This window comes from Nipponia nippon, unplaced genomic scaffold (genome assembly GCF_047370975.1).
Source record: "Nipponia nippon isolate SJK-2023a ecotype South Korea unplaced genomic scaffold, ASM4737097v1 scaffold_5, whole genome shotgun sequence".
Taxonomy (NCBI): domain Eukaryota; kingdom Metazoa; phylum Chordata; class Aves; order Pelecaniformes; family Threskiornithidae; genus Nipponia; species Nipponia nippon.
The window spans coordinates 62831326-62845468 of NW_028262369.1; the positions used below are offsets into that span (position 1 = coordinate 62831326).

Consider the following 14143-nt stretch of genomic DNA (forward strand, 5'->3'; position numbering starts at 1 on the left):
TTCCGTTCTGCTGAAAACGTTTTCAAAACATAAGAGTCTTTTCATTTCAGACTTTACTTCTGAAGCTATTCTTTAGGGATTTTCTGACCACATTCCAGACCTATGGAAAAAATTCCAACAGTCAAAGAAAACTTAGGACTAATTCCTTTTGTTAGTTCCAGGCTGAAAACCTATTTTTTTAATTCCAGAAGCTGAAGCAGAGGGAGGAAGAGGTAGATATCAAAGATGGTTTAAAATCATTTGAAAGATTTGAATCTTTTCATCTCTGGACTGTCCCAGAGGCCCACAAAGCCTTCAGAACAAAATATGACATCCAAAATGACTTGTCATCGGAAAAATCTGATTTAACGAACTACATTTTCACTACTGTGAAAATTAGAGTTCCGTGCTTTGGCGAATGAGCAAGCAATGCTACAGCGATATACCCAGAACACTTTCAATTCACTACATTGTAGGAATTATGCAAAACTATTGTCTAAAAACATAAAAGTAAAAAAGGTTTTTTTAGAACTAGGCCAGACACAAAGGCTTGGAAGCCTAAGCACCTAACTCCTGTCTCATTATGGCTGAAGTACAAAGGAGGAGCAACCCCTTCCAGTATGCAAAAGTGAATTCACAACCTAAGCCTTCTTTGGAGCCTCTTGAAACTATATTTTGTTTAATTTCATAACATGGTGAAATTCAGATCTTAGATAGGAGAACCTACACTGCCAGCTGCGTGCTATTCACTGTTAATTTTTGTCCAGTGCCAGTCTGGGAAAGTCTTCCCCACCTGTGTCAGGCTGCTGCTAGATACTGCCGTTGCCCTTCTTAGCAACTAAGGAAGATATGGTGAAACAGAGATACGAGGCTGACAGGAAATGATAACTCTACTGAAGAATTTCTCATTTCCCATTTGTGATTTCTCTCTCATCTCCTGTTTAATTATTATGCAAATCTCAGTTGACTCTGAGGGGAAACAACCTTAAATTACTGTCAAAGGTTTGATGAGTTCCTGCAGTATTAACATATTCCTTCAAATATGATGGCTACAGAATGTAAGGCAGCATCAGGCAAACAAAAGAAAGGTTTCCCAGCTCTCAGGAGCTACATTACCGCAGCAAAGTCACAGACCTGTAACGATATTCCTGATTGGTTTTACAAGGGCGTTGAAGGCAGAAACTTCAGGCTGCCTGTGTTCCCACATAGGCTGCCAAATAACAAGGCCACTAGCCAACCGAAATGTCAGGTCAGACTCCTAGAAAGATGAACAGAGGTTGTGTCACACAAGCTCACACAAAAGAATGTGGTTTCCAGTCTAAAAGGACTGTCATTTCTCTGATGTATAGATCTTACAAGAAATGAGTGATACCACGTGCAGTTCCGTGGTCAGTATATGCTAACTCAAGGGCCACTACAGCACACATGAATACATTTCAAGTATAGCTATTAAAAAATAATAGGGAAATCTCAATACAAAAATATACACAAGGCTTTTTCCAAATGAAATTTCTATACTAGTTAATGAATCCTATTTTTTCCAGGACATTAAGCTGTGAAAGAAAAGACCTTTCCTGTGTCAGAAAGCATCCCTTCTGACCATATATAACTACTTCATATTTAGTATTCAATCTCAACCTTACAATTTACACTCCAAGACTTGAACTTCTTGCCCCAAAAGGAGAAGAATATTAAATATTAAAACATTACTTAGAAATTGAGAAACATGAAATGTAACAAATTACTATAAAACAGCAGCATACAATATTATTATTATTAGCACTGTTAGTACCTGAGATATGTCAATACAGAGACATTGGTACTACTTAAATGTGTGCCATCATTGTTTTACATATGCAAGTAGCTGAAATCATATAAATTAGTACACAAGTAAATCTTAGCAGAATCAAGGTGCAGGTATGCACTTTACTTGATCTAAGGTCATGTTGGTATAGTCCAGCTATCCCCATAAGGCAGACAAACATGGTAATAGCAGTTCTGGCAGCATAATTATAGATGCACCACCGTCTCCTGTTGACACAGCTCCACATGCCTCAGTGGTTGAAATCGATGATGCAGACAGAACTAAAGCAATGGCAGGAGCTGACTGCTTGTAGCTCTCCAGCCTTTCTATTCCCTACTCCTCATGAGTGTCGTCTCGTCATAATGAGCTCACCAGCCTTGTTATAAACTAAGCTTGTTTTTAATTGCTATTTTTACTAAGGAGCACCTTGCAAGGGTTTTGGAAGTGGTAGCAGTAATGTGTTTTACATTGTTACCTTGCACTGCTTGCACGTCAATGCTTTTATCTACAGTTGTTAAGTCACAGGATTACACGCATCCCTCTCACCCCCAAAAGCCTCATTTAAAAACACATTGCTAAATACACAAATCCTCTCAGAAGTTAGGAATTCCATCATTTAGGTCTGCCTGTGCAAACATGTATCATCTTGAGCACATGCATTACTTTGGTTATCTGATCAGATAGTATTCTTCCCCTGAGACCTCTACCTCTGTGAAACACAGAAGGGACAATGCTAAATTAGTGAGCCAGGTACATGCCTCATTTACCTCACCTTTTTTGAGCTTTGCTTTGATGACAGAAACATGCATGTTTTCATGGGCTTTTCAGTGTTCATCACTACAGTATCTCAGAGATCTCAGAGGTTTTCAAGGTAAACCTGAGATATTGTTATTAACCCCATCTTGTAAATGGGAAACTACATCCCAGAAAGATTAATATAAAAAAAATGGAAACCTAATCTCTAATAGCCAGGGTCTACCTCCAGTTTCATTTCATTTACTCAAAGGGCAGCTGACATTTGTCTGTGTAGCACTGAGAAGAATTCAGCATTTCTTCCTGTCGTGTCCCAGTAGCTTACAGAGAAAATGTGGAACTAGTAAACAAGTATGAAAAATTTGGGCTAAATAAATTGAGCAACACCGTACAGGAACTCAGCAGCAGAAGTAGGTAAAGAATCTAGCTCTCCAGACCTGCTTTCACCTGCCTTAACCAAAAGATTATCCTTTATCTCCTGTACTTTCTTATCTTCTTCAACTGTTGCAGCATACAAGGCTGGATTAGAACAGATCTACATCCAGATCCAAAGCCTCCATCACTTCATGACTTTATAGACCTTTTCCAAACACCTACTCTCCAGAGCCAGTTCCTCTTCCAAGGCCGAGCTGGAAAAGTAAAGACTAAACGGCAGCCCTCCAGAGAGACTAAAGACAAGAGGAAGGAGTCAGAGCATGCAGAAAATGTCTCCTCATCACACCACTCTACAAAGCTGATGCACTCAGCCTAAAACCAACGGAGGGACCCTGGCAGACAGGAAGCCTGCAGCCTGCTTCCAACTTCAGGACAAAGGAATGCTCAATTGCCTTTGCCACTGCCATGCTTATACCACTATCCCACATTCCTGGTAATTCGCATCAAGATGATTAGGAATGACAACAACAAATCCCAGTGGCAGCCCCATGGTGCAATCCCTGAAAAGCTAGCAAGGCCCTTTTAAGCAATGGTTGAGAATCACTGGATCAAGCTAAAGCTCACAATCCTTTCTGCAGCTTCCAGGGTCCCAAAGACTTCACCAGGGCCACAGATCTTTGACATTCCTGAGGGCTGAAAATAGCTGACTTCAGATTTATTTCCCTTTGTCTCTGCCTGATGATGTGGTGATTGTTCATGTTACTGCAAGTATTTCTTCCTGATGGCAGTGGTATTCTGCCAGCTTGTTAAAACATTTCCAGTGGTCACCTAGTGTGCACTGTAGGCTGAATTAATTAACAATCACAAAGGCAGAATCATTCTTTTCCCGCTCAGAGGTGTCTCCACACAAGTACCCCACCAGTGTTCCACTTACTTTAATCCTGTGGACAAGGGGAGCAAAAAGGAACACAAAGAGCTCCACTGTGGCCATGGAATTCTGGAAGAACTTCCTTCTGTTATTCTCCTCCTCGTCATTCGTGGTGCTGGGCCGGGAATGTCCTGGTGATCCCTGGTTTTCAGCCTGGTGGATAAAGGCGCTACTGCTCCCTCCCCAGCTAGAGCCTCTGTCTCCTCCAAATCGGTCATTGCTGCAGTCCTGAGGGGCCTCCAACAGCATCCAGTGAAGAGTGTGAAGAAGCTTTGTTTCAGCTACTCCAAGCTTATCCTGATGTCCTGGATGGAAAAATGCATCACAGTATCTCACGGGTTTCCATTAATGGTACTATTGAGACTTTCAGAGCCGCACAGGAAACTGGGCATCCAACATCCTGATAAGCATTTGAAAATTAAAATTCTACCATTAAAAGTATCAGCATTCTGCTCATTATGTTTGAAACCGCCTAATTCACAAGTCTCCATTTACTTCACAGCATTTGCAGTTCAGTCCCTGAAATGTCAGTTGCAGGCAACTGAATGCATGGACATAGAGTGCTCCTAGAAGATGCCAGCTTGACAGCCTTGTCTGTTTGACTCTATTGAATGGCATGTCTCATGAAGACATGCTGAAATTCCTGCTAAAATCACTGCTGAAATCAGTAAAAGACTCGTAAAAGTAAGTTAGATTTGGACTTGGTCCTATCCTTATTACCTAATTGACTTACCTGCTGAGAATCAAATGCATTAGTCTGAATAAAAAGAAGAAAAAAAAAAGAACTGAAGATATTAAAAGTGCCTGCTGCAATTGGGCACTGCACCATTCCTTGAAAGAAATATGTATTCCTTCAAGGAACACATGCCTGCTGGGTGGTAAGGCTTTTGCTAAAGCTAGTTCTATTATTTCTGGAAAATAAATAGCAAAATATTATTGAACTACTTTGACTGTTCATCTCATCAGACCATTAACTCCACTGGGGAAGCTCTCACAGGTTACCCTGCTATAAATGACAACTGATCAAGAAAGGCAATTCACAGAATGAACTAACTGGGATTCTAGGATTTAGAATATGTTGGTGCCCTGAGCATCAATCTGTCATATTTTGACTGATAACTTCAGTAATGGAAAAACAAACTCACGTGAGCACTAACCTAGCTTGTTTCGGTTGGAGAGCAATGTTGCGGTGCAGTGCAGCACATGTGGGAGCGCAGCTTGGACAAGTTCCCAGCGAGAAATGCTCTGGATGGCTTCAGAAAGAGCTGGAGAAAGGCCATGCAGCTTGTTCTCTACTAAAACTCTTTCAAAAGACTAAAAGTAAGAACAAAGAAAAACAGACACTGTATATCTATTTCTGCATATACCTTCTAGTACATACAACATTCTCTTTCAAAACCCTGTAATCTTAAGTTTTCATTCTATAACTAAAGCACACCTTAGAATATTTTTTTCTGAAAGACATAGACTGTAGCTAAAGCTCACCAGACACATGGACATACTTGGCTAAGAAATGAATGGGTCACTCAATATATTTTCTGTAATAAAAAAGAATTAAAGCAAGTATCGTGTATATTAGTCACTGCCATCAAGCCAGACTTACAGTTGTGCTGGGTGTTAACCTGGCATGCCAGTAATCCTGTTGGAAGTCACAGGAGCTAATGAAGCCTGTATTTGTGGAGCTGAGAGCTGGATATTCTTCTCACACACACACGTTCTTTCAGTTTAGTGTAACATAAAGGGCAGCCCATTAAAGATATATAGGCCTTAGGAAGTGTTTTCACACCCTGCCACAAAAAATCATCAGTGTAAAAAATTTTTTGTCGAGCCATGATGCAATGTTTTTTTTAACACTTAGAAGAGCTGATGGCTGCAGCAAGTTCATTATTTCCACCTCAAGCAACACAAAATAAGACTATCTGCCTTTGAAATCCCTAAGGAAGTTCCTTATTTCTAGTTGCTCCAACCATTTCAATAAGTTCTTCCTCTGACCAGATACAAAGATCTCTTTATAGGTCACAAAAGCAGTTATATTTCTTCACTGAAGTTCCTAAAGTGAAGAAATACGTTACTGATAATACATGTCCTTGCCATATACCAGCTTAGCCTCCTGGCTACCTATTTGTTCACAAGCTGTTTCACCAATTTTATCAGGCTCTGGGCAAACAAGTAACTGTTGGCATTCATGACCTAACGGACACTTCAAATGCCCTCACTCCAGATTCATAAAGCTTATCCTTCAACACTAGTCATATTGATTTTTCCAGCAAAGCTGGGGGGAGGGTAATAAGAATAGACTTAATTACAAAGAAGAAAAGTAAAAAGGGCAGCAGTCATAACCTAGCTCTCCTCAATGACCAGCCACTCCCAGAGGCGGCATGCTAACCAGTGCTAACGTGCACTCTTCTGCATACCCCAGCAGCTGCGCACATCCGTTCTCTCAGGTCGTGACCACATGCGCCGGTGTGGGCAGACACGAGCCCTCCATTGAGAGGCAGAATGCCCTGGTGCAAGCACAGTTCTGCACCATTGTGGTTTTACAGCATCCCTATAACAGTTCCGCTTTGGCCAGCATGGAGGCAGAGAAACACACATCTGTTTGTACTTAAAACCTAAGACAGAAACTCCCCAATAGCACCAGGCATAGACAAAGAGAAGGGGGATGCGGGGTCACACTGCCCATCTACTAGAAACCCCAGGTTCTAGTCAGAAAACTCAATAGACTTTCTTTATGGTGCAATGGTTGAAATTGGAGGGCATTCCTTGTAATACATGGACAAAAACGCTGGCTTCCTGGGCATTAGTCAAAAATAATCTGCCATGGATTAAGTTGTCAGCAATGTGTATTTCTTAGCACCAGGATCGGATAACATGTCTACCAGGAAAAGGATGCCTCAGATCACTCTTACAGTGATCTGCTGGGGGCCACATTGCCTACAAAGGGAAATGGTCTCCTGCCATTCATTTCTATCAGTTCAGGAATGGGGGGAAGATGAAGGGATGGCTGATGCTTGGAAAGCCTTGGCAGGCGGGGGAGCAAAGTACTCATAAGGTCTGAGTATTTTGTTCCATTTAGGAACTACAAAGTCATCGAGCAACAGTAGCAGTTGAGAGCAAATTAGTATGAAGACAACAGAGGTCTAGGACAACTATCCCAGACAAGGTTACCTAACAAAATGGGGGAACAAAGCAGGAAAGTATCCCCAGAAGCAAGAGGTGCAGGGTTAATTCACGGTTACAAACAACACAAAGTCTGAAAGAGCCAGTGAAAAACCATGAGATTTTACTTATTTTTGTCAAAAGGGGACAGGGTGCCACTCCTTATTTGTTGTTCCAGCCACACACTCCCACCTCTACTCAGGCATCAGCTCTGGGGCTCACTGAAGCCTTCATTCAGCCAATGGATTTCAAGCCTCTATGCAGGCCAAAATGCAGCTCAGCATAGAGGTAAGTAGTTCCTACCAGGTTAGTGACCTGAATTAGCTCACTGAAAGGCCTGCCAAGCACCAGTGCTGACCTAGGCTTATTGAAAGAAATTATCTTCTCACCTCCAGTAGAAAAGCCAAACCATAGGCTCACACTTCAGTACAGTGACAAAGCTATTCAGTTTACAGAGCAAGGGTAGGAAAAAAATCACTGTGAGCAGCAACACTATTCTGAAACGTGATGGAAGACAGTGTTGCTCTCGTTTTCCATTCAAGGTGTCATTCACGGGTACTTCAATGGCATCAGGGAGAAAGTCGTCCAACAACTGCCTTCTGGCAGCTCTGGCCTGCATTCTGCATACTTCAGAAACTCAAGAGGAAGCCAAGGAGTCCGCAAGTACATCTTTAAATTAGGCTTGTATTCACTTCAACATTTTGGGTTTCTGAGCCACATGAAGCTCTTCCTACATAGTTAGCCACCAGATTCCTCTGTTCTTTCCTGGCCTGAGCAGAAAGCTAAATGTATTTCTGTACCACAATGAAAGATTAGCTTCCGGAACAGCATATGTGATCACAAGCATCTGAGACAGAAGTACCGTATGTTGCCAGAAAAATGCTAACACAAAGGCTACTGTATGGAAACCACTGAGCATCCCTGCATGCTACAGGCACTGGCTGGTACACAATTGCCACTGTGCACGTACTGTCAGCACGGGACCTAGCTGGCGTCAGTCCCCACACTGATACCTGTCACAAGCAGCCCAACAAAAACACGCAGTTCTTTGGACAAGTGTTCCCATGGGATTTGCCTGGAGTTCTCCATAAAGGTCCAGCTCAGAGCAGCTTCTGCCTATACCAGACGTTCAAGATGCAAGGCCCTGGCTTAGCATTTGCTCCTGTAGAGCCTCCCTTTTGGTCTGCTATGGCTCTACTCTAACTTTCAGGACCTGCTACAGAGAATATACAGACATTAAGATGAAAGACCTATTTCTCACCCCACATGAATTAAGCAACTGCTGCTACAGCTGAGAGGAGTTACATGCTTCAATGAGAAGGCTTAATGAGAATGTCTGAAGTAAGCTCCCTGTAAGTCAGTCAGAAGAGAGATATTGTCATGCTATGGGTATGTCTGGGGCTGCAGCCTCAGGGCTGCTGCTTGGCTAAGAAAACAGTTACCTACTTATAGCAGGCTCGTCTGTGCCTGCAACACAGAGAACATCTGCCAAGGTGGTAGTGAGGGAAGTCAGTGTTATGCCTTGGCTGGACAAAGGGCAGCCCCTTTCAGCGGTGTTTGTGTGTTCAGCTCCCTCAGGGCCACTTACACAAGCATTTTTCCTTTTAGCCTGGTGATACCATCTGCTTTCACAGGCAGTGGCGGTCAGTCTTGTCTGGCTGCCTTCCCACTGCTGCTGTTCTCCTTTTACGTTCTTCTCCACCAAGAACCAAAGGGACTGTCAAATACCTTGTGACCAGGGTCAGCCTGTGTGTCACTTTGCTGCTGGAATGGGAATAGGCATCTGCCTGAAGAAGCCTAGACAAGCAGTACAGGACAGAACAGATTCTGGCTGGGCTTTGCCATGGTTTCGTATACAGTTTTGCTCGAGTTGCATGAACTTCCCCTGCTCTAAGCCCAGGGGAGCTGTACCTGCAGCGAACTGCATAAGGCAGCAAGGGCTCAGCCAGGCCCCTAGCCCCCACTAGACAGCCAGGACCTTGGGAAGCTCAGCACCCCCCTGTTCCATCCTCTCAGGAGTGCCAGATGAGGTGCAGGTCTCTTCCAGGGAAGTAGCCCTAGAGGATCTCACTTGAGAAAAACAAAAAGGCAGTAAGCTAGGAGAGCAGGGCCCAGTGCTTAGCCTAGTGTATGTGCAGAAGGACCCTGGCAGAGACACAGAGAAACTATTAGCGCTTCTTGAACCAGACTGCTGTCCTTGGAAAGAACCTTACTGCTCTGTTCTTCCAAAGCTCAGGCTGCATCATAGTGGCAAGGAGAGACCATTGCTAGAGTCACTTCAGACTGACTAGAAAGAACTTGAAACGCAGGCAGACAGTATTGTCAGTCTGGGAAAGGTCCTCTCAGTAGGGAAGAGTTCCTAGAAATATCTAAAACATTAATCTAGGAGCTCATAGCACGAGGGATGGTAAGGCTCCATTGTTTACTAAACATAGTAATAGTATTTCTATTGACAAGCAATGAAACACAGATGCCAAGCACTTTATTTACAGAAAACTCCTGTGTTCAAAAACTCAGTTTTCTGCAACCATGTCCATTGGCTAGACAGACCAAAGGTGGCCTCTTTTTAAACTTTGTTCCATATCTATCCTTTAATCACTCATAACAACAAAACATATTACTACATTTGCAAAAACAAGTAAAAAACCTGAAAAGAGGTAAACTTTGAATTTGCAGGATCCTCCAGAAAACATTTGGGTTCTTCCACACCCAATGCAATCCAGGGTAAAAGAATTTAAAACATACCCTTGAGTGCCTTACCCTCACCCCCCAAAAAACATTAGCTTTGTACAGCACTCACATATGTTCCTGTGAGGTCATTTACAGCTTTGACTTATGCACATTAGGAACGACATTGTGTCAGGGCAGAAGAACTTCAGAATGGGGAGAAGGAAGAACATTACATCCATACTGAGGCACAAGAGCATTTAGACAGTGTAAGACAATGTGGCGGGGGGTGTGTGTGTGTGTCATATTTATCTTCAGATTACAGGCTATTATTCATAGACCAGTTGAAGTCAGTGTGATTGTTCAGGTAAGGAAAGCAAGACCCTGAAAGGGCCAGGTTTTTCCTCAAGTATTAGAATATAAAGCAAAGTTCAAAGAAGCAATGCAATCTGCTCTTGCAGGCCAGATGCTGTACTCACTGAATCTAGGCCTCCAGCATCTGCTTCCTCAATGCACAATATGCAGCAAATTCTACTGCAGCAAGTTTAGAGCCAAGAATAGTAATAGAAAACTGCACGATGTTGTGTCGTATGCATTGTCAGACAGTTAACAGCCTATAGACATGCCTAGAACAATTCTAGCTAGTGAATTTTAAAAGGACAAATCATGTAACAGATGCACAGTATTTTTAGGCACACTACTCAATACAGTGGTGTTAGATAGTCAGCTTGATGTTTCAGAAGACAAGCCAACTACTTGTCAAGTTCCAGAAACCCTGTCTTACCCATGCACGCAGCACTCTGCTACCCCACTAGGTAATACGGAAAGTGTTGATGTGGGCAGGCATTCCTGTGCACTGGCAGGGATGGCAAACTGATGAGCAAAAGAAGGTGGCAGATGCAGCAGCTCAGGCTGTATCCCACCAATTGCTGAAAACTAAGCCCCACCTTTGAAAGCTTTCTACCATAATTTAATGATTACGTTAAGAATTGGAGAACAATCAGGTTCTCCTTCATCCAAGGGGTGGAAATGGATTGGATCTTCATGAAATGAATTTTTCCAGAGCTCCCTTTCCCTTGGCTGAAGCATGTGATTTATGTTGTCTTGCAGTTGGTTTGATTTTTTTGTTTGGTTTTTCTGATATGTGCTCATAGAAGAAAGATGCTTTGGAATCAGCCTGAGGGAGACAGAGGAAGACCTGATGCCAACAGCACAGCATGAAGCACAAGGAAGGCCCAGACAGATAGGTACATCATGGAGAATGCACAGAGAAGGGAGCTCTGTCCCTCTACCCAACAGTAACAGACATTAGCTCATAGGTGGGGCCACAGCCTCAGATTATAGGAGCTTCAAGGCATGGCTCCTGCACACTGCTGAGACTCCTGGTAAAGGACGTAAGGCAACAAGCTCAATTTTCTAGCCTCTGAACAACAAGGAAGTGTCAACGGTGTAAACCAGGGATCACGCTTTTTGCTCCATGTGCCAGAGTTGCAATACATTTTACTCACCAACACACTAAGCCAGCAGTCCTCTATCAGTATTTGGTATCTAGTAACAACCCTGAAAAATTTATGGAATTCTTAGAAGAAAATTAGTCAGCAGCAGCTAGGGCTTCTCCAGCTTAATATCTTGTGAAAAGGAAGTCAGAAAATTGTTGCAGAGAGACCTAAGTACTTTAAACTATTAAGATACATGTCCAGACCAAGTTTTTCCAGTCTGTCAAGTTTGGCTGCAACTGCTTAATGTACTTTAAGTCATTCAAAGATTGGCAACAGTTCAAGGAATTCTGAAATTCCCTAGATACCCATCTTATTTGAACTTGCTGCATGCCTTCCCTTTCTCCTCCCTTTAGACAGTAGATTGAGGTTTCATTCAAAATAGAGTTAGAAATAAGAGTTATTAGTATCTGCATAATAACCTCTCTTTAATTATGCTGCTAAGACATGCTCCCTCTATTTTCCAGTAGAGGAGGTAGTTTCATCTTGCACAATGGTAAAAGTATTGTTTAAAGCCTGTTAGTAATGTTCAGATGTTCAATATTTTAAGTCTGAGAAAACTCCAGTATTCACAAACTAAAATGACATCAGTCTCATCTGAAAGCACATACATACATGATGAACTGCAAGTTTAGACCCAGATTGTGATAGCTCAGTCTGCCCATACCATTATTAACTTTATTTAATCACAAATTAGTTCAATTACTAATGTCAATATATTTTTGTGGTGTCTAGAGATGCACACGATATTCAAATTCTCTAGATGGGAAAAGGTTTCAAATCCTTCCTGTGATAAAAGTACAAAATTAAGCTGAATGGACTAAATCCACTTCTGGCATAAGCTGAGAAGCTTGCTGATCAGCCACCATGGTCAGATCAAGTTGCATGAAAAGTTAGTTACTAATAACAGTTGAAAAAGAGAAACATGTACCTACCACACAGGAAGCTTCATATTGTTTCCCCAGTTTAGGTCTTAAAAATGCACTGAAGGAAGGGAGAAAAAGCGTTAGAGACCCAGTACTTCAAGTGTGGATTTTGCTTAGTTATTTTTAGGATTTTTCTCATGTCAGAAGGTTGACAAAAGGCTGAGAAGCTTAATGTAAAAGAAGACATAAAGCCAAAACAACATTCAGATACCTGTTGATGACATCTGACAAAATGCTGTTACCTTTTCTAGAAGACAACAGGACGCACACTGATATGCCGAGGCAGTTAATCCACCCTCAAGAAAAGTCCTGTTCCCCACAGATAAAATCTGCCATCAGACAGTTTTCAGCCATTTTACCTCAGTGAAAGACTTTCAATATATTCTGTTTAAAATGTGTTAAATATTACTGAACTTTGCCTTGCCTCTATTTTAAGCCAGAGATCCATCTGCCAGTTTTGCATTAAGTATTTTTCTCCACAACTGCTGACGTGGAAGGCTTATGATGAAATGCAGGCCTGTACCCTGTAGGTAGAGAATACCCATCCTTTACTGTCATTCCCCTCCAGAATGGGATCAGAGTTAAATATTAAAAAAATTAATCAGGTCACCTTATTGCAGATTTCTTTTTTTTTTTTTTTTTTGGAGGACACTGAAACTGTGGAATAAAGGGATTTTGTGACTGAGGCCTTAAATTAGAGGCACAACCTTCAAACCTTCCAACATCCCCTCACAGTCCCCACAGTGTTTTCAGTTTAGAATTCTGCTAAGACAGGATTCACAAGGAACATAAAGCCCCAGCCATACATTCAGCCTGCCCCTGACACATCATTACTCTCCAATCCAATGAAATAAGGTGAGACTTTGACATATCTGTTTGTGTGCTGACCTCTCAAATCATAGATTACACTTCCAGAACGGCTGCAAATACAGATACAAGCAAAGCTGCAAGTCCGGTGCAGCACTGAAGGATGCTGCTTCTGGTACCAGTGCTCCAGGAGTCCTCTTAAAAGTAGGGGTGGAAGTGGGGGGGGGGGGGGGGGGGGAACAGACGACAGGGAGGAAGGGAGAGGTGCACAGACACACATACACATGGATGTTTTAAAGTAAAATTGAGAAGCTGCCTGGGACTGCCACTAGGTAAAGCTGCCTCCAGTCCTTCCCCCATCCCCGATACACACAGATTGCACTATATTGAGTGCAAAGAGAGCAGCTTGTTTCACGCCTTCATGTTGCAGCTGCAGTAGCCGCTTCCTCTCCGCCGCTGGGCAGCAGCTGGCCTGCCCGCCCCCCCCCCCCCCCCCGGCCTGTTGCAGCTGCATCCCAAGCACCCAGGGCTTGCTGCTCTCACCTGGTTTGCCTCCATAGGAAGGTCTGGATGGGCAGAGGGATGCCACGGCCGCTCTCCTGCTCCTGGCCCTCTGAGCTTTTCCTTTTCACCATGATGCTGATGACAGCTGCTGCTGTGAGCCAGTCTCAGCAGACACACCAGCCGGGATCTCCCATGGCTGCCTCTTTGCTCTCCATAACTCTTTACCCTCTTCCCTACATCCTCTGCAGCCCCCCCCCCCCCCCCTCGCCTCTCACACCTCCCTTCAGCTTTGCTGGTGCAAAATGGCTGCAGAAGGCAGGGAGGAAATTAGGGGAGCGAAGATGTCCGCGTCCCTCTGCTTCCTCCCTGTCTTCAGCACCTCCCTCTGTGGACAGCTCCCAGCACCCAGCGCCGCGCCGGCAGCCGCTGGCAGGGGAGGGCGGGCGGGGGGCGCGGGGGCGGCCCCGCCCCGCCCGGCCCCGCCCCGCCCGGGCCTCCCGCCGCCCCGCGGGCTGCTCCTCCCGCCGCGCCCGGAGCGAGGGGGCCTCCGCGCCCGCTCCTGCTCCCTCCCTCGGGCGCGGCGCGCACCGCCGGAAAGTTTTCGAGCCCCGCCAGCCCGCAGCCAGAGGAAGCTGCAGAGCAGCCGGGAGCCGGTGGGGTCAGGAGGCCTCTCCTTCCCTCCCTCGCCACCCGCCTGCGGCAGGGAGAAGTTCAAACAGCTGCTCCTGCGCCTCGGGTGGAGTCT

The 14143-nt window shown here is 44.0% G+C and overlaps 1 protein-coding gene across 5 annotated transcripts in view; it reads right to left on the minus strand.

The window, feature by feature from the left end:
- UNC80 (unc-80 subunit of NALCN channel complex) overlaps window positions 1-13602 on the minus strand; it is a 135300-nt gene extending 121698 nt beyond the window's left edge. For all 5 annotated transcript variants that reach the window (XM_087734137.1, XM_087734135.1, XM_087734134.1 and 2 more), the window contains exons 1-5: window positions 13438-13602; window positions 12097-12145; window positions 4997-5153; window positions 3846-4144; window positions 1114-1237 (exon numbers count right to left, since the gene is read on the minus strand). In XM_087734137.1, coding sequence (XP_087590263.1) covers window positions 1114-1237; window positions 3846-4144; window positions 4997-5153; window positions 12097-12145; window positions 13438-13529 — 721 coding nt within the window. In that variant the 5' untranslated portion in view covers window positions 13530-13602. The remainder of the gene's footprint in view (window positions 1-1113; window positions 1238-3845; window positions 4145-4996; window positions 5154-12096; window positions 12146-13437) is intronic.
- Window positions 13603-14143: the final 541 nt, after the last annotated feature.